The sequence below is a fragment of the Stomoxys calcitrans genome, chromosome 3, assembly GCF_963082655.1.
Source record: "Stomoxys calcitrans chromosome 3, idStoCalc2.1, whole genome shotgun sequence".
In the NCBI taxonomy this organism is placed as follows: domain Eukaryota; kingdom Metazoa; phylum Arthropoda; class Insecta; order Diptera; family Muscidae; genus Stomoxys; species Stomoxys calcitrans.
Genome location: NC_081554.1, coordinates 120,359,055 through 120,378,637, shown reverse-complemented (window position 1 = coordinate 120,378,637; position 19,583 = coordinate 120,359,055). Strand labels below are relative to the sequence as shown.

Genomic DNA, 19,583 nt, shown 5'->3' with positions numbered 1-19,583 from the left:
GAATGATTTGCTTTTCCAAACAATGTGACAGCAATGTGGCGGCCCCCATTTACTTGGACCCAATTTTTAATTTGAAATTCGCACTCTACTCTTAAATACCTTTCATTTAAGTCCTATATTGTCCCGAACGGTCCACTTTTATATTTGGGTAGTACTTTTGGGGTACCGCCCCCTTGCGATATCAGTAAATTATATAGCCTATACCTCCTTCCTGACCATATTCGTAATCTACTTCCGGATACCTTTCATTCGAGCTCAATATTGTCGTGTTCGGTCGGACCCCCAATTACTTAGACACAATTTTTTTTATGAAATTCGTTTTCTACTCTTGAATACCTTTCATTTAAGATCTATATTGTACCGATCGGTCCACTTTAATTTTTGGATGGTACTTTTGGAGAACTTGCGATATAAATAAATTATATAGCCTATACCTCCTTCCTGACCATATTCGTAATCTACTCCCGAATGCCTTTCATTCGAGCTCCATATTGTTGGGTTCGGGCGGACCTCAATTACTTGAACACATTTTTTATTTATGAAATTCGTACTCGACTCTTGAATACCTCTCATTTAAGACCTATATTGTCCCGATCGGTCCACTTCAATTTTTGGATGGTACTTTGGAGTAAGGAGGAACCACTCCCCGCAATCTAAGAAAATTTCGAAGAAATTGGTTTAGCCGCATTTGAGTCTATACGGAACAAACAAATTTACAAACCTACAAACAAACACAAATTCATGTTTATATATACATACATATAGATTTAAGTACAAAAATACCTAGAGGCTAATGCTATTAAATTATAAGTATTACTTCTGAAAAAAAGCATTCTTTAAGTCTTTTAACATTTTTAAAAACGTTTTGAGTTAAACAAAAACGATCTCTACTTTTATTATTATTTTTAAAGACTTATGTTTTGTGCTGAAAAGGAAAACAACTTGTCAATAAAATCTTAAATCAAAATTACCTTAAAACTTCAAAACAAATAATTTCTGTTTTTTTCGTATTATTAAGAGCAAATCTCGAATAATCGTTTATTATTGTCCGTTATCACATGCTTGCTTTAAACCTGCCACCAGAAATCTGGTGAATGCGGTGACGTAAGAAGGCTACCTTAGAATCGACCGCTAAGGACAAATGCTACTAGGCGTTCCCGACAGCCACTTCCGGCCGTCCATTGGTGGCAACAATCAATGCTGAAATGAGGTGTGTGGCCCTTTTGGTTTAACATGGGTTTGCCCTATGAAGGTAGAGTCAATCGCCCATATTAATTTATGCTGGGACTAGCGGTGGTGCGTTGATAGCTAGCGAAAATACACGCTTTACCTTGGTCCTTCGCACCACTCGGGGGTGATTTTACTCGCCACTTTATTGCTTGTCTTGTCGAAAATTTGTTAAACCCGGTACGGGATCACTATGAGCATCACACAGGCTGGAACTTTGAGCTCCAATATGTGCGTTGTTCTTCATCGCGAGAAGCTTAGCTGGGAACTAGGTTGCGGATAGTGGAATGCGTAGTTGCAACTGCAGTCGCGGACAATCCATGGTATCGAGTGAGAGGCCGGGCCATCATGTTCCCGCGACAATCGGTCGTATAGACCGGAACGAGTTTGCTCGCCATTAAGAGCTTAACGAGGATCGCCACTTCCACAAGCGAATGTGGCTATAACAACAATTTCTATTACCAAAACAACCACAATAACACACACAAAACAAGCAACAAAATAAAAAGAGTTTCCGTTACACACTGCTTTGGGGTTGTACACATGACATAATTATCAGGTAGTGTACCGTAAACAGCTGTGTACCATTTTTTCTCGCGAAGTACACTATCTGTCAAAGAGTTTTGGTTGTGTGTGTGTATTGTAGTTAAAAACCGTACCCACAAACAACGAAAAATGTTGCGAACTAGTAACATACACAAAATCGGAATTGCTCTAATCACTAATTTTGACAGATAGTGCACTTAATATTTTGTTGTTGGGCTAATGCCACTACCAAGGCGGATTTAATAAGATGGTCTCACGCGACAACTGTTAACAGCCGGCCAGGTTTGACAGTATTATGATGTCAGATTTTTGTTTCGATTCTCTTTGTTGTTATCTTCTTTGTCGCATATTCTCTGCTCATATATGCACACGTATACACACAAGCACACACATTTCTTTGCCTGGTGGGCAAAACGTCGATCAGTTTGATGACAAGATGGCGGATTGTCCCGCATGATTTGTGGATGTTGTACAAATGAGACCACCTTTAATTGTTTCTCCATGTGCCACTACCTGTAAATTAATATATTAGTGTGTAGTTTCTTTTGGTATTTATTTGAATTGAATCATATAGCCTTAAGTCTCTTTTCATATTTATTTGAATTGAACTGCTGGTTTTCATAAAACAGCCCAAACCTCCAGTAAGAATTTGTAAGCCCTCAATTACCAAACCCCTCAATTACCAAACTCTCAAATTTGTGCAAATTTCCACAAATTGTTACTGGAAATCTTTTGCGTACTTTATTTTCCAGCAGAACAGAGCGGTAGAGTGCGTGAGGACAAGCAAAATGTTGAGTTTGATAATTAAAAGCTTGCAAGTTTCTACTGGAGGTTTTTATTCCAACTTCCAGCATCGAACACAAGGTGAATTAATAAATGTGATCTCACGCGAACAGCTGAAACAGCAGGTCAGCTTGACGGTATTCAGATGTTAGTTTTGTGTTTGCATTCACAGCAAATCACTATACTTTTTTGCACGTTTTCTTTGTTTGTGGTTCTTTTACTCTCATTTTACTTATACACGTACACACACGAGTGCAAGTTTCTTTGGTTGTGTTGAAAACAATGTCAATTTTGAAGTGACATCTTGATTACGAGATAGCGGATTGCACCATATGACTCAAGATATATTAATTTACAGGTATACTATAGCGTAGGTATATGTATACTATATGTACTATTCTATAGTGGCAATAAAATATTGAGTGCACAATCAGTCAAAATCGGTGATTACTGCAACTCTGATTTTGTGTACGTTACTAGTTCAAGCCATTTTTCTTTTTTGTATTATGGTTCTTAACTATAATGCACACACACACAGCCAAAACTCGTGACAGATAGTGCACTTCGTGTGAAAAAATTGCACTCATTTGTTTACGGTACACTACCTGGCAAGGCATATTTATAAGGTGGCCGCATCGGCGAATTACTACAACAAAGCATCTTTTTTGCGAAATTGATATGTCAAAATTTGTAAACAGGGCGAAAGAAATTGAATTCGTCGTGACATTTAAAATTTTCGGAAAATTTGCTTCGACCAATAAGGGCAAGAAGAAAGAAATTTATTAATTTTTAAGTGTCAAGCAGAAAAAAACATATTTAAAAATTTTCGAAATTCCTATTAGCTCCAAACGAAACTACAAGATAGCAGGTTTAAATAGTTTTCACTAAAAGCTAGCAAGAATGCATTTAACCTCCCACGATAGACCAGGATAGTTCTAACTCCATTCCAATGGGGTTGGGATTGATTCCAACACCACACATCATATGTGTCAAAAGTATAACTCTCTGGTGGACATGAGTAGAGATAGGTTTCTACCGGGTAAATACCAATGCTTGGGTATTTATAATTTTGCCGATATCTTGGACATAAAAATATTTTCCAAACGATTTATGATGATTTTGTATTCTTTGTATATAAACCTGATCTCATAAAATCGGATTTTAGTTATATATAGCCGCCATATAGACTGATCTCCAGACTTAATGTCTTAAGGCAATAAATTAGTAATTTTTCATCCGATTTCGATCAAATTTGGCACAGTGAGTTGAATGAACTCCTTTATTCCTGCCTAAATTATTTTCAGGTACATAGTTCTTTCGCCATTTTTGAAAGCGATAGGGGCTTGAAATGGCATTATTGTCATGCATGTTGGCTCCTTATCTCCTTCTTTCTAATATCTGGCATTGTACTGCCGTAAATTGTGTGTTTGTTCTTCAGCGCTTGTTGAATCTATTCGGGGTCGACGCAATAAACCTCAGTTCCCTGAGTGAAGCTGATAGCGATTGAGATTGCTAGACGCAAACCATTATATAACCTAAGTTTAAGAACAAAAATAGCAGCAAACACAAAATTCAATTCATAAACTATTTATTTTTATAAGGCAAATTAAAAAATGATTTGACATATCAAATTCCATCAGATGTGCTGATGCGGCCACCTTATTAAATATGCTTCCCTACCTGGTAATTATGTCATGATATGACTTGTGGTTGCTGTACAAATGAGACCACATTTAACTAGGTCTGTTCGCGTAATTTTTCAGTAAAAATTTGCAGGAGAGTGTCATTTTAGTCTCTTTAAAAATACTGTCAGCAAAAGTACGCGAACGACGAGTGAAAATTTGCAGAGCAGCTGATTTTTGTTTTGGTTGTTTTTTATTTGCTTGCTTAGAGGAACAATTGTTTTAAAATAAAAAATGCTGGTGATACTTGTGTGGTATTTTCCTTAGATAAGCGTCAATTTATTGGCCCGATAGTGACAAGGCTAGAAGGGGAACCATTCTTCGTATCCGTGATCTCCATGTTGCTGGACAGTCATCACAATTTACCGTGCACGAAGCTACGAATGTCATCCGTGGTGCCAAGTCGCGCAAAGCGCTGGTCTACACTGATGCTAAGAAAATTCGATCTGCCTGGAGTCGAGTACCTTACACCTGTCCTCAGCCCGTCTGAATACTTTTATAGTACCGCATGTTTGGCAGACGGGCAGTGTGATCCCGCTACAGAAACATGGAAAGGGCACGAGAAAGGAGAGTAGTACAGACCGGAATATTGAGGTCCGATTTATGTGGTGTTCATTGCTGTCACGAGAAGCGTGGATGCGAGCTACCGTGCGCGTCCACAGGTAGCGGATAGTGGAATGCTCCATACGGAGTAGTTACAACGTTTGTCGCGGACAATCAGCGGAGAGCCTCAGTGAGAAGCCGGGCGGCACCGGCTCTTGCAAAAATACTTGTTGCTCGATAAAGCAAGGAGGGTTATTAGCGCCTTAAAATAACCAATGGATTCCCTGTTCCAGCGCCGATCGGTTTTTTGGACCAGAACGAACTTGATTATCTACAGGAGATTGACGAGGATCGCCACCTCCACACGAAAATGTGGGAACAACAACTGCGTTATCATTGCATATGTCTGTATTTGTTCACAACTGGCAGACTAATTCCACAATCGTGGCTTTTAACTGCCCTGCCAGACCCACTCAAATTCAAAGGAACTGTGTGGTTTCAAAAACTTCATTTGGCGAGTTTTCGTACCTGAACACTGATTGCTACCTTGAATCTTCATTAAGAGTAAATAAAAATTTAATACTTACCAATAAAGAATATATTTTTAGTTTTTACGTACCTCTGCCTTTTTGATTCATTTTGGTGTTAGGTTTTGCATTTTCATGTATGAGCTGCTCTTCATTAAACAGCTGACCGTTACAAAACAACTGTTCAAAGTTGCAAATTTTTGCTGGCAAAAAAGTTGCTTTCTCCCGAGCTCCTTTCTGCTTGCAAATAAAGTACGCAAAAATTTGTGAAAATTTACAAAAGTTTGAGTACCCGAACGCAGCTATTGTTTTGCTATGCATCGAACAGTTGTTTTATCGAAACCAAATGGTTAATATAAATAAATAGCAAAAAACATTAGTCTGCAAATTATACTGGAAAAGTACGCGAACAGACCTAACTTGATGTAAAATAAATTGGGGAGTGTAAATAGTTAAACAGCTGTTGAAGTGTATACTTGGCGAATTCTGAACGAAGTGTAAAAAGTGTTATATATTGCTTTATCTTGTTGTATCTTATGTACACCAATTAAACAATAAAATGGTATAAGAAACGTATGTGAAAAAAATGCTTAGACAGGAAAATTTGGCAGCTAATTTTTGTGGCTTATTGGTCAGCCAGGGTTGTACTGGTAAGACTTGTGTATATATTTGGTTTATTAAAGTACTATACACATACTGTTCTTTAGATAAGTCCATCGAGTGGCGTGTATTGGGCCAAGAACAAGATGGCTCAATGCTGGCTTCCTGGCAATTTGAAAAATTTTCAGAGGGAAAAGAAACATGCATTGGCCATTTCAATGCATCTACCAAAACATTGCGTATACTGTGGCGAATAAAGGAGTCCGTCGAAGTTGTTCAAGCCACGGTTAATAGCTCATTAAGTCTACTGTCATATGTTGTGAAAAAAATGTGGCTGGAGGAATGTGGAGACAGCACTGAGGATGAGAAATCGCCTGCGTTGCATTACTTTGCATACATCACTGAAGTTCGGGGGGAAAACATGAGTGCTGAAAGCACACCTTTGCTAACAAAACCTAGCAGACGTCAAGTATTGGTCCAATTCTTGTGGCGTACGGAAAATCGATTCGACAAAATATGGCAAGACAAGCTGCTGGTACTTACACATGAAATAAGTAAGTATAATTGTGAATGTGGCAGACATACAGAGGAACAGATGCTAATTAAAAGGGTTTGTAAATGGTTGAGTCTTCCAAAGAGATATCTAGCTGTTAATCCTTATTTGTATTCCTATTTTTTTGTAACCCAGGGTATCGTATTTTTGTTTATACATAGGTATACTTCAGTACACATGCACTATAAAACCAACGGATACAAACGCTCTGACGCTCGATTTCGCAAACGACAGTGCTTGGTTTTTGGACTCATCACTGTTGATGGCTGAGTGTTTGGCGAAAAGTTTTTCTTGGGCACAATTCGATAGTGATAATCAGGCTTTGTACTATATACATATGAAGCCTAAAGCGAAAAGCACAAGTCTTTTGGAGACGGATGACGGCGATAAAGAAATTAATGACGTGATGAGTCCAACGCTGTCCGCATTCCAGTTTAATGACAAATTACCTACGGAAACTGTGGTACGTTCAAGAAAATAGAAAAAAATTTTAAACTAACCTTTGGTTTATATTTCGTTGATGGCGATCACGGAACGACTAAATGTCCATTTCTTTATTATCGCGACGAAATTTATGCTATTTTTTTATTTTGCATATTTTTTTACCATGTCACACTATAAAAAGGTTTTATCTAGTCTAAATAAGAATCAAATTTGGCCAGCTTCGAAGTCGCGATCTTCGTAGCATGCCCAATGCATTTAAGTATTCCACAGACGCCATAACTTTAAAAGTTTTTTATTTTACTTTCTATTCTAAATAGAAATCCAACTATAAAATAAAACAATCAAATTAAAAAGTTGCCCAAAAATAGATAAATAAGATTACCATTAAATAAGTTGGTTGCTGTTGTTATACACACATTTTCATGTGGAGGTGGCGATCCTCGCCAAGCTCCTATGTGAGCAAGTTCGTTCCGGTCCAAAGGACCGATCGCTGCGGGAACAAGGTGGCCATTATTTATTTAAAGGCACCAATAACCCTCCTTGTCATATCGAGCATCATATTGGAGCAAGAGCCGGTGGCGCCCGGTCTCTCACTGAAACTTTCTGCTCGATACCACTGATTGTCCCCGACTGTCGTTACAGCTACTCCGTATGGAGACTTCCACTATCCGCAACCTGTGGACGTTTCCGGTAGCTGGCAGATAAGCTTCACGTGACAGCAACGAACACCACACAGATAGAACCTCAATGTTCCAGCTTGCGAGGTGCTCAAAGCTATCCCGTGGCCAAACACCATTGCATCAAAAAGTTTTTAGTGTCATTAGAAAAACATGTAAGGAAAGGCAAAAGTCGGGCGTTGCCGACCATTTACTTATAAAAAAATACATGCCAAATTTCATGAGAATCAGTTACCAAATTACTGCAATATTAGTCCAAACCGGACGAATAGATATGCAATAGGGTGATGACTATTTTACAACCTCATATTCCTGTATTATGTTGTTGTTGTTGTAGCAGTGTGCTGTACACTGAGGTGGCAGCCCTTGCCGATGAAGGACTTCATCGGGTCAATCCGGTACCTACAACCGGCTGCCATGGGATTGTTGCATTATATTTGGATGAGCTTTTTTTTAAGATTAGTTAAAATCTAACTTATAAGGTGATAAAAACAACCTCAAACACAAAATAATTTTAAAATTTGTACAGCATGTTGGGCTATTTTTTGAATTCTTGGTAAGCAGTTTTATAATTGAACACAGGCTTTAGAGCCATATATATGAAACATTACATAGGATCATCAAACCCACAAGGAAGTTAAATATTCACGTTGTCTATGGAGAGGATGAATGAACAGTGTTCCAGCCTGTGTGGTGCTCACAGCTATCCCTTGCCGGAGGTGATTTAGTCGACCCATGGAGCTCATCGCCCATGACAACGCTAAGATCGCGAAACAGCGCATGGTGCTGGCAATTGTTAAACTTGGGTAGGGGTGACCTTTTTTATCGAACATTTACTGCAGTCGAACTACAACGTCTGTCCTTTTGCTCTTATTCACGCTTGTTGAATCGGCAACAATCATCACAATTGATGCCCATAGGTTGAACCCATCTAACACCTTCTCGTGTCCTTCTGCGGTTCTGTTCTCAAGGAGATTGTCGTCAAAATGCTTGCTCCACTTTTCCGTGCTTACCAATTAATCGTTCACTCGAGTAGCTTTCTTTTAGATAGCTTGTGGATTCATGGCTGACATGGGGTTGGGATTTCAATGCCCACAGAGGAAAGCTGATGTCACACCGTTGCTGCCGATTGAAACGACCGCTTTGTGCTTTTTATTGCATTTTCCGTTACATCTCTATGGAAATGGTGATCCATTCTTTGAGTATTTTTAGTTTTATGAACCACAGCTTACCATGAAAAAGCACTCCATACCCATTATGTTTCCTCCATCAGGATTTATGGCCTTTAAAATATATTGAGGGTTAAGTTTTTTTGTTGACTTGCATGGTAAAAAATACATACGACGTCCTCCAAACAAAAAACTTGACCCTCAGTATACCTTAAAGGCTATAAATCCTGATGGGGGCAACATAATGGTTTTAGGGAATTTTTCGTGGTATTTTGTGGTTCTTAAACGTACAAAAACTTAAAGTATGGATCACCATTTCCATAGAGATACAACGGAGAAAACATTTGTTGTTATTGTTGTAGCCAAATTTTCATGTGCAGGTGGCGATCCTCGTCAAGCTCCTGTAGGTGAGCAAGCTCGTTCCGTTCCAAAGGACCGATCGCCGCGGGAACAGTGTGGCCATTGGTTATTTGAAGGCGTCAATAACCCTCCTTGTCATATCGAGTATCATAGGCACTCAGTATATGTACAAGAGCCGTAATCGCCCGGCCTCTGTCTGAGAATCTCCGCTCCATACCGCTGATTGCCCACGAATGCTGTTGCAGCTACGCCGTTTGCAGCATTCCACTACCGCAACCTGTGTATGCGCCCGGTAGCTCGCGGCTTAGCTACTCGTGACAGCAACGAACACCACACAGATCGAACCTCAATGTTTCCGCTTGTGAGGTGCTCACAGTTATCCGTACCGGTTATGTGGTTTTTTGCAAAGGTTATAAGCAATGACATTTTTTTCAGTTTTGGATTTATATGGTTTAAAAAGAATGAAACTATTTTAATTTTTCACACAAATATAACTTCCAAGTGGTTTATGCATTAACTTTTTCAACATTTAAATAAAATATATGTCATTTTAGTCATTAATAGGCCTAAGTTCATGCATTCATGACACAGTAAATTATTTTTGGGAAAAAAAAGTCAAAAAGTCATCACCCTAATATCCAATGTATGGGAGCTATATCCAAACCTGAGCCGGTGTTTCCAATCTTGGTCGTCCTCGTCTCCAGGCCAAAAGTGGAAGACGATAGGGTGAAAATTGCTACCTGTACTATGTACACAAAATAACATCCCAGCAAAATAAATTGGAATTTATTCTTATTATGTCCAAAGTGACATAGTTTGCAAATGCCATGTTAAGACGCTCCATGGAATATAAACTGGTAGGAGCCATGAATGAGACCTGAGAACGATCGAATACATGAGACGGCACTTGAGGTTGAGTGCACAGTCTTGAATTGGCGGAACCCTAGGTTTGCCATCTGGAAGATCATGTTACACGGGTGGATTAAAGCTAGAGGACAGAGAGGGTCTGGGAGTCTACACTGAAAACCTAGGGACTGTCATCTGTTTTCGACTGCCTGACTATAATTTGATCCTGCAGGCAGAGATCCGGGCGATTACGGAATGTGTGAAGTGGTGTGGTTTTCACGCGAGGACGTCGAGTGTGAACATGTTTAGGGACAGTAAACTAGCCATCAGGGCAATAACAATTAGGACGGTAAGGTCACGAACAGTCTTGGAGTGTAAGAAGGAGATTAATGCTTTCTCTGAGGATGCCAGGTCATAGCGGAGTAAGGGGGAATGAAAAAGCAGACGATGTGGCAGTGAAGCCCAGAGGACTGCCGTCAATAAACTTGGTTAATCCGAAGCTTTTCAGCTCTACGCAATTCGAGTTAATATCCGCACCCTTTTTTCAACCTAACCTAGCCTATGAATGAACAGAATTTTTCGCAGTTTTAAATGGACATATTCTTGGCTGAGAGTTATATGTTCCATACGCCATTTTATACTATTTGAGTTAGGTGCTTTAAAAGGGGTTTCGCCATGCACTTGCAGATTTTTGTCGGGTCGGCTTTTAGTTTCTTGGACAATTTTTTCTATGCCCTTGTTCCCAAGATCTTATTTAAACTTAATTTTGTAAACCGATTTAAGCTAGGTTAGGTTAGGTTGAAAAGCAACGAAAGCATAGTGTGATTGTTTATAGGCCTGACGGCTTCATATTTCATGAATGAATATTAATGCGCCCCATGCTACTATGGACATACACCTAAGCCAGTTGTCGGCTTGTTGTGCGCTCTAAAAACTATGAAGTAGCCTCTGAAAAGAAAATTTTAAGTTAGGAATTCCGTGTTACTTACAAAAATCTTAATTGTTTTCAATTCCACTCCCCTTAGTTGGTTCATGGCTCGTACTGTGTCTCCACCTTCGTGCCGGTATCTGTTAGTCGCGAAAGTTGGGCAATGGCATAGGAAATGCTCCAACGTCTCATAATCTTTCCCGCATGCCCTACACATGCTATCACTTGCCGCACCGATTTGGCATAAGTGATTACATAACCGATATAAAAAATATTGAGAATATTAATGTTGTTGTTGTTGTTGTTGTAGCATTGTGTTGTGCATTGTGGCGGCATCCCTTGCCGATTACGGATTTCATCTGGTCAATCCGATACGTACATCCGGCTGACATGGAATGGAATATTAATTTAATTAATATAAGTTTTAGAGTATGTCTAGATCCCCAAAAAATAAATGTTTTCTACATCTTTGGAAGCAAAAAGTTTGCTGGGATGGGCAAACGGACGGACTAAGCTATGTCGAATCAGAATTACTAATGTGTCAATACTTATTAATGTGTCAATCTCTCCTCTTTCTGGGAGTTGCAAACAAATGCGAAAATTATAATAAACTGTACCACAGTAGTGGGGTAAGCATGTATATGAAACACTTTTATATTGCTTTGAGGTAGATTAGGTTAAGTTGAAAAGAGCATGGTCATATGCCTAAGCCTCTAATCCGCTTGTTTTGCGCTTCAAATTCTAAAAAGTAACCTTAAAAAATCTATCTCAGTGGGGCTAACAAAATTCTTGATTGTGTTCCATACCACGTTTTATGTCTGGTATCATGTCTCTACCAGCAGTTAGGTGTGTCTGTAAGCCGTGAAAGTCGGGCAATGACATAGGAAATGATCCAACGCCTTTAACAAATTTATACTGCTTTGAGATAACAAACCAGTATAAGTTTGTTAAACTTTCTTCCTACATAATTTATCCTTTCATATGCACTACTTCTCAAGAGCCTCGTTGGAGAATTCCATTCGCTGGGCATTAGCATGAATTTCAAACACTGCTTAGCGCAATAATTGGTTTGCATGGCATCACCGCACTCATTTGCCGCGGCTTCAATTAGCGATTCCGCGACACGACCTTTCACTTCGCTTGCCACTTTCCGACTCTAACTCTTCGTCGGCCATCCTGTCATTGCATTCGTTCTCCAATGTTCTGTCGTTGATTTCGAATTCTTCTTGACTGCGTATATGAAATAAGTCGTCGTCGCTGATTACTTCGCTGTCATGTAGTGCTAGAACTTGTTCTGAGGAATATCTTGTTCTGAGGAATATCTTGTTCTGAGGAATATCTCTTGGTCAGAGCCCAAAGAGAAGCTGTTGTGGTGTTCTTCCTGTTGTTTTATTCGCCATCGTATTAATAGACCATTGTATTTTACGCAGCTGATCATCCCACCGCTTGTCTTCTTTCGTTGACGGTAGGAACATCCAGGATGCACTTATATATTTATACCCAACACCGAAGGATGGGGGTATATTCATAGAAATATCCACTTCCGACTCTATAAAGTATATATATTCTTGATCAGCGTAAAAAATCTAAGACGATCTAGCCATGTCTGTCCGTCTGTCTGTTGAAATCACGCTACAATCTTTAAAAATAGAGATATTGAGCTGAAACTTTGTACAGATTCTTTTTTTTGTCCATATACAGGTTAAGTTTGAAGATGGACTAAATCGGACTATATCTTGATATAGCCCACATATAGACCGATCCGCCGATTTAGGATCTTAGGCCCATAAAAGCCAAATCTATTATCCGATTTTGATGTAATTTCCAACATCTTTAATATCATCTTTAATAATCCAACATCTTTCTTCAATTTGGCCCAGATCCGTCCAGATTTGGATATAGCTGCCATATAGACCGATCTCTCGATTTAAGGTCATGGGTCCATAAAAGTCGCATTTATTGTCTGATTTTGCCAAAATTTGGGACAGTGAGTTGTGTTAGGCCCTTCGACATCATTCTTCAATTTGGCATAGATCGGTCTAAATGTGGATATATCTGCCATATAGATCGATCTCTCGACTTAAGGTTTTGAGCCCATTGAAGGAGCATTTATTGTCCGATGTCGCCGAAATTTGGGACAGTGAGTTGTGTTAGGCCCTTCGACATCCTTTTTCAATTTGGCCCAGATCGCTCCAGTTTTGAAGCGCATTTATTGTCCGATTTTGCCAAAGCCCTCGACATATTTCTGCAATTTGGATCAAGATTTGCATACAGCTGCCATATAGACCGATCTCTCGATTTAAAGTTTTGCGGCCATAAGAGGCGCATTTATTGTCCGATGCCGCCGAAATTTGGGACAGTGAGTTAAGTTAAGCCCCTCGACATACCTCTGCAATAAAACAGAGATCGATGCAGATTTGGATGTAGCTGCCATATTGACCGATCTCTCGATTTAAGGTTTTGGGCCCATAAAAGGCGCATTTCGCCGAAATTTGAGGCCGTGAGTTGTGTTAGGCTCTTCGACATTTTTCTGAAACTTGGCCCAAATCGGTGCAGATTTTGATATAGCTGCTATATAGACCGATATCTCGATTTGAAGTCTTCGCCACATAAAGGGCCCATTTATAATCCGATTTCACTGAAATTTGACATGTGATTTATGTTAGGCTTTTCGACATCCGTGCCGTATTTGGTTCAGATCGGTCTAAATTTGGATATGGCTACCGAATAGACCAATATTTTGTTCTGGAAAATTGAACAATGACTTGTACTTATTAGACCACTCAATATCCATGTCGAATTTGGTCCAAATCGAACCGTATTTCGATAATGTTACTAAGGGGCATAAATTATGAATTTTTCACCAGATTCTGACAAAAGGTGGTTTATATATATACCCGAGGTTTATATATTGGGTTGCCCAAAAAGTAATTGCGGATTTTTCATATAGTCGGCGTTGACAAATTTTTTCACAGCTTGTGACTCTGTAATTGCATTCTTTCTTCTGTCAGTTATCAGCTGTTACTTTTAGCTTGCTTTAGAAAAAAGTGTAAAAAACTATATTTGATTAAAGTTCATTCTAAGCTTTATTAAAAATGCATTTACTTTCTTTTAAAAAATCCGCAATTACTTTTTGGGCAACCCAATATATACCCAAAGTTTGGCCCCGCCGAACTTAACGCATTTTTACTTGTTTTACTTTTGCAGCAAATCCAAATGTCAAAGGCTTGAAAACACAGCTGTGATTTATTATATCCTTATATCATAGGATTTTTATGCCTACCTCGATTTTCATTTTAAATTCCAATTATATCATTACCCATCATCATCATAATATTGCTAAATGCAAGTATTTAAGGTTTGCTTGTTCTCCACTTGCGATATATTATCCGTTTTACTTCATTTTATGCATACAATTTCGATTTAATTTTTTTGTCTGCTAACTCACTTTGCCGTCAATATTATTGAGCCTAAAACTGTAATTGGACTGCACTCATTGATATGCGAGAAGTATCCCCTGTATCTTAATGTCATGTTCATGGGAAATTTAGTAACTCGCCTTGTCATATCGAGCATCAAAGGCACTCAGTATTTATGCAAAAGCCGGTGCCGCTCGTCCTGTCACTGAGACTCTCCGCTCGATGCCGCCGACTATCCGCGACTGCAGTTGCAGCTAATGCGTACGGAGCATTCCAACTTGTAGACGCGCATGGTAGTTCGCAACTAAGCCTCTCGTGGCAACAATGAACACTCCACAGATCGGAGCTCAAAGTTTAAGCATGTATGGTTTATGTTTTTCCCGCGCCGGGACTATTTGTGTATAATAATGTTGTCATTCCGTTTGCAAAACATCAAATTCTAGATCGTCATGAAATTTTAGTGTGATATAACCATATGAAGTTTTCCGTCTGCTGTAATTATGCTTCATTCTTTGAAAATGAGGATATTGGGTAAAAGGGTCTTTCGATGTCCATAGGCAGGCTAATTTCGAAGAACCTATACCTATATAACTATACCGAACAACATTTATAAATTCCCCACATAAATAGATTTATTGTCTAGAGCTCAATAGAAGTCGGGTAACCTAATACTAATGAGTGCTTGAAAAAAAAAAATAAATATAAAATTGCATTTTAAAAAGGGTTTCGATTGTTTTTATTTTTCCAAATAATTGAATAAATTGACTTTACTTCTAGCTCAATATTCCCTTGAACTTGCCGAAATTGCCCACCGGTTCATTCCATGACGACGATGATCCAACTTACGAAGATGATGTGGTTCCTTTGCGAGTTCACGACTCATCGCTGAATCTTATTATCTTGGCTGATCCGAGCGGCATGCTCTTTGTTTGCCATTACTATTTGTATCAACCAATTCAACCGAAGAATGTTGACGAAAGTGAAACACCATCGGCTGGCAGCTCAACAACGGCGTCTTCTACGTCATCAGCGAATGCGTCGCGCAAGGTGGATGTTCACTTTGCATATTCTGTTACTCTACTGCATCATGGTTGTGTGGTGCACTGTGTAATGCCGGGGGTGCCCTGGGAGAAAGCTCGACTTTTAAAACCTACATTTGCTCTACATGGCGCCCATCATTTGCTTGTATTCCAGCCAGACTTGTTTGTACATCTTTTGGACGTAGGTTTAACACATGAACCCTGTTGCCACATAGTGTGTCCAGCTCACAATCGCAATCCCTTAACTCATCTAGTCCCTTGTCGAAAGTGGGGATCTATGGCGTACGATACAGCAACATTGGATTTAGTATCATTGTCTGTACCGCGATCACATTTAATTGAAGCATTTCGAAATGACACATCGGTCGACAATCGCCTGAGCATTATTCACCATTTCTTGGTACACGCCTCAAACGACCAGCTAGATGTGTTGGCAGAACTTTTAAGTATTATAATGGAGCGTCCACTGTCCTTGGACACAGTAGCATTGTTAAAAGAGTCTCTAGTTGCTGGTAGCTATGCAGCGGCATTGCGTGGTCTTCCCTCGGATGCCTTGAGCATGTCAAAGTATCTCCCACTAACCACTGCGGATGCTTCAAAACCAATACAGGCAAGAGTGGCCGAAATTAGTGTCGGTATATCGCATGAAAGCTTATATAATACTAGTATGATGTTGTTGTCTCCACAACAAAGACTTTCTCCATATAAAGCTGATATATGGACACGTTTGTGGGAACATTTAAATGATGCAGGACAAAAAGAGAACTCAAGTTGCATCCACAGACGTTTTACAGTGGAACAAGTTAGTGAAAAACTTATGTTTTCACTGGCATGCTACCAGCCGGAAGCTCTGTCACGTTGCACAACACCCCAAACAACTACTCCAAGCAGTGGTGCAAATCTCGATTTTGCATCCGCTAGTCGACGAAGTTGCAATGAGGTCATGCCGTTTATTGAAATTGAATCATGTACAGCAACCAAACAAGAACACGTCATGTCGGTGGTAAGGAAAACTTTACCTAAGCACCTAATAATCCAGATTTTTCACAAATTTCTGCATCTTTTTAGACATTACGGGAGCTAAGTGTGCATTTGGTAAAAAATTCATCGAAACCAAATACAGGATTTCGTTGGCTCAAAGAAACCTTTTTTGAGAGATCCCAAGCGCCAGCACATGTACACGCAGTGGCTACACAGTATGTGGCATCGCAATTGGACCTCTCACGTTCACTTTGCTCATTAGTTTGTCGTGCTGCGGGATTAGATGCTCGTCACGAAACTTTTCGTGGCTTCCAGTTAATGTAATTTCGAATTGTTACTTTTGTGATTTGTATATTAACCCGTTTATTCCCCCGTTCTGAATGCAGAGACCAAATGAGCAATGGGCAGCAGTACTCACTATTTCTGATATTGGAGCGTTACTGTTTAGCGGTAGATTCGATTGCATTCCCATTACCACAGGGATTTGCTTCCTTCTTTACATATCTGGGTTACAGGGCTCTCACCTTTGAAATGTTTTTGCAGTATATCCAGAATTTTGTCTTCGAGCTTCAGATTGATGTTATGAAAACCATTTTAAGTGGTAATTATTTTATTTTATACTAACTGATAAACTTTATATATCTAATGTATTGCCTCTAGATATCGATGATTCCAAGGAGGGCATTGAGAAAAAATTATCTTTGCTATCTGCATTACCGAAGCAGCGTGCCCAACGTTTACTTAAAAATTGGCATCATCCCGAAAGTCTAATGATACGTGGTCGCGAACATGCTTCAAATATACTTTCCGGAAACCCGGTTCAGCAAAGGAAGGGCAGCGTATGTAATGTCAACTCGCAAATACGATCGACAATCCGGAGTGGTAAGTGGCAGTTTTTCGTTTCAATTAGAGACAGAAAACGGGAAAAGTGAGAAATATGACCTAAAGGCTGGTGCAAAATTCTTGTGGCGAAATTTTTTTGTGTTTACTTTTTTATATAATAGATATTTTGACGCAAAAAAACTTGGTGTTATTGTAGCCACATTTTCATGTGGAGATGGCGATCCTTGTCAAAGTCCCGTAGATGAGCAAGCTCGTTTCAATCGCCGCTCGATTACATAGGCACTTAATATTTGTGTCGTTGCCGCCCGGCCTCTACTGAGACCCCCCGCTCGATACCGATGATTGTCCGCGACTGCCGTTGCAGCTACTCCGTATGGAGCATTCCACCATCCGCAACCAGAGGACGGAATTTAAACGAAAGTATTATGTTCTCATTGAGATTATTGTAGTGTTTCAAAAATATAATCGCGAAAAAAATTGTGTTCAATTGCGAAAAATTAACATACTACCAGCCATAAGTTAAAATAATTTCTCTTATTTCTGGCATCGAAGCTCGCCAGTACATTTCTTGCAAACTTAGACAACACCCGCAGGTGTTCGAAATTCGTTTTTATTTCACATTTTCATTCACATCATCAATGTCAATCTGAGTTATAATGGAGCCAAATCCTATGATTTGACATGACCACTGATAAACATCCTCTTAACTGAATTTTCACTACTGTATCCACATTATCATTTTATCATTTTGTGTTTAGATTCCTTTGGCAAATCTGCCACATTCCAGTGTTGCAGGATACCGCTTTTATTTGTTACATTATTTCTGGTTACAATAGGACTTTCGATAATATGCATTACAATCGCTCGGAAAGGCAATTAGTTCTTTCAATATAATTAATGGTAAGAGAATAGTTGCAGAATAGGCTGTCGTGGTGTCTTAATTGTTGCAGGTAGATACACGTGTAGAAATGTTTCGATACTTGTTAACTCTTTCTGGTTAGACGTGCTGTATGTCTTTTACTTTCTCAATATGTAGATGGTACAACATATGTTCGATGAATTTTTTATTTTGAAATGTTCTAATTTGCTGTTTATTTTGCAGGTATTGCCGCTGAAAAACTTTCGCCATTGGATTCATTTTTGGATCTTCTCACAGCCAAAGCTAGTCTAAACGAATTGGATTACAATTTACTTATTGAAACTACAGTGTCATCCATGGAGCATTTGAATGTAGAATAATGATGTGCCATCGTACCTTCTCCTCCAACGTGCTGAAACGAGTATTTTTTACTTATGGCTGGTACCATGTTCGTTTTTCACCATTGAAACCCCTTTTTCCGCCATTACTTTTTTGAATCAATACAAAAAAAAAAAAAAAAAACAATTTTATTAAAATTTTACCATAAGTATTGAGCGAATGTACTTCTGAATAAAATCAGCAGGTTTGCTTGCTTTAAAATCTTATCTAGAAAAAGTAATCGAAAAATATCACGAATATAGTACCAGCCTTTAGATGTAATTTATATTAATAGATATAGTGTTCATTCACATTTATAACTGAAGCTATTGCAATACGCTAACGAGGCTATTCTTATCTCATGGCAATGTCTTTAGTCAATGTGCAATTTTTTGTAACAAAAAAATAAAATAAAATGTTCTGCAATGAGTTGTCAACTTGTAGGCTCCAGGCGATCAGAATCAGAGTGGCTGTGCCATCTTTTTTTTTATTAGTGTTTAAGTTGATGCAAGTATGATTTTATAAAACTCAATTACATTCCTGCTTATTTTGTTGCAAGTCATTTATATAAATTTTTGTTAGAATTATTTTTAAGGAATATATTTTGTTATTTATTAATTTATTGCAATAAAGTTATATTTTCTTTAACTTGACCTCTATCATTTTATTATTTTGTTTAAAAATGCCAAAATAAACTTTTTGAAAATTGTACGATATGCATCTTCATCGAAGTTTCGGTCGTCTGTTCTGCGTGCACCGACTCTGGGTTTGTATTCTAATCGGAACATCCATGATGAAACAATAAGTGTGTTAGTGTACTCAAAAATTTGTGCCAAATTGCAGAAGAGAGCGGGAGAGTGCGTGAGAGCGAGCAAAATATTGAGAGTTTGGTAATTGAGAGCTTGAAAATTTCTACTGGAGGTTTTTTGCCGGCAAAAATTTGCCATAGACTCTTACATAACATAGATATCCCATCCGACTCTTAAAAATCGTCAGTTGCAACGATTAGAAATAATCTATGAAATTTAAGAGAATATCAACGAGTAGAAATAAAACCGGGTGATTCAAAACTTGTTGTGCTTGATTTAGCCACAATTAGACCAATTTTGTATTTTTTTCCTTTGGAATTATATTTTATTTTTTACAAAGAGAACAAAAAGCATATAGTTGATATTCGT

General features: G+C 38.7%; 1 protein-coding gene across 2 annotated transcripts; it reads left to right on the top strand.

Annotated features, from left to right (window-relative positions):
- The first annotated feature begins 5,767 nt into the window (after nucleotides 1-5,767).
- Nucleotides 5,768-19,058, top strand: LOC106094251 (protein pigeon). 2 transcript variants are annotated; one of them, XM_013261456.2, is made up of 8 exons: nucleotides 5,768-5,958; nucleotides 6,016-6,462; nucleotides 6,623-6,924; nucleotides 15,082-16,347; nucleotides 16,413-16,645; nucleotides 16,712-16,926; nucleotides 16,986-17,207; nucleotides 18,271-19,058. In XM_013261456.2, exons 1-8 carry the CDS (start codon nucleotides 5,895-5,897, stop codon nucleotides 18,405-18,407), a joined length of 2,886 nt encoding a protein of 961 aa, XP_013116910.2. In that variant the 5' UTR covers nucleotides 5,768-5,894; the 3' UTR covers nucleotides 18,408-19,058. The 2 variants fall into 2 exon arrangements, with proteins under 2 accessions (XP_013116910.2, XP_059221189.1); XM_059365206.1 differs by lacking the exon at nucleotides 18,271-19,058 and adding an exon at nucleotides 17,330-18,257.
- The last annotated feature ends 525 nt before the right edge of the window (nucleotides 19,059-19,583 follow it).

Bases quoted from the DNA above. Each gene is read 5' to 3' on its own strand.
- LOC106094251 (XM_013261456.2), top strand. From the start codon at position 5,895: ATGCTTAGACAGGAAAATTTGGCAGCTAATTTTTGTGGCTTATTGGTC. The intron at 6,925-15,081 runs GTACGTTCAAGA...CTTTACTTCTAG, and splicing joins AATTACCTACGGAAACTGTG to CTCAATATTCCCTTGAACTT. The intron at 17,208-18,270 runs GTAAGTGGCAGT...TTTATTTTGCAG, and splicing joins ACGATCGACAATCCGGAGTG to GTATTGCCGCTGAAAAACTT.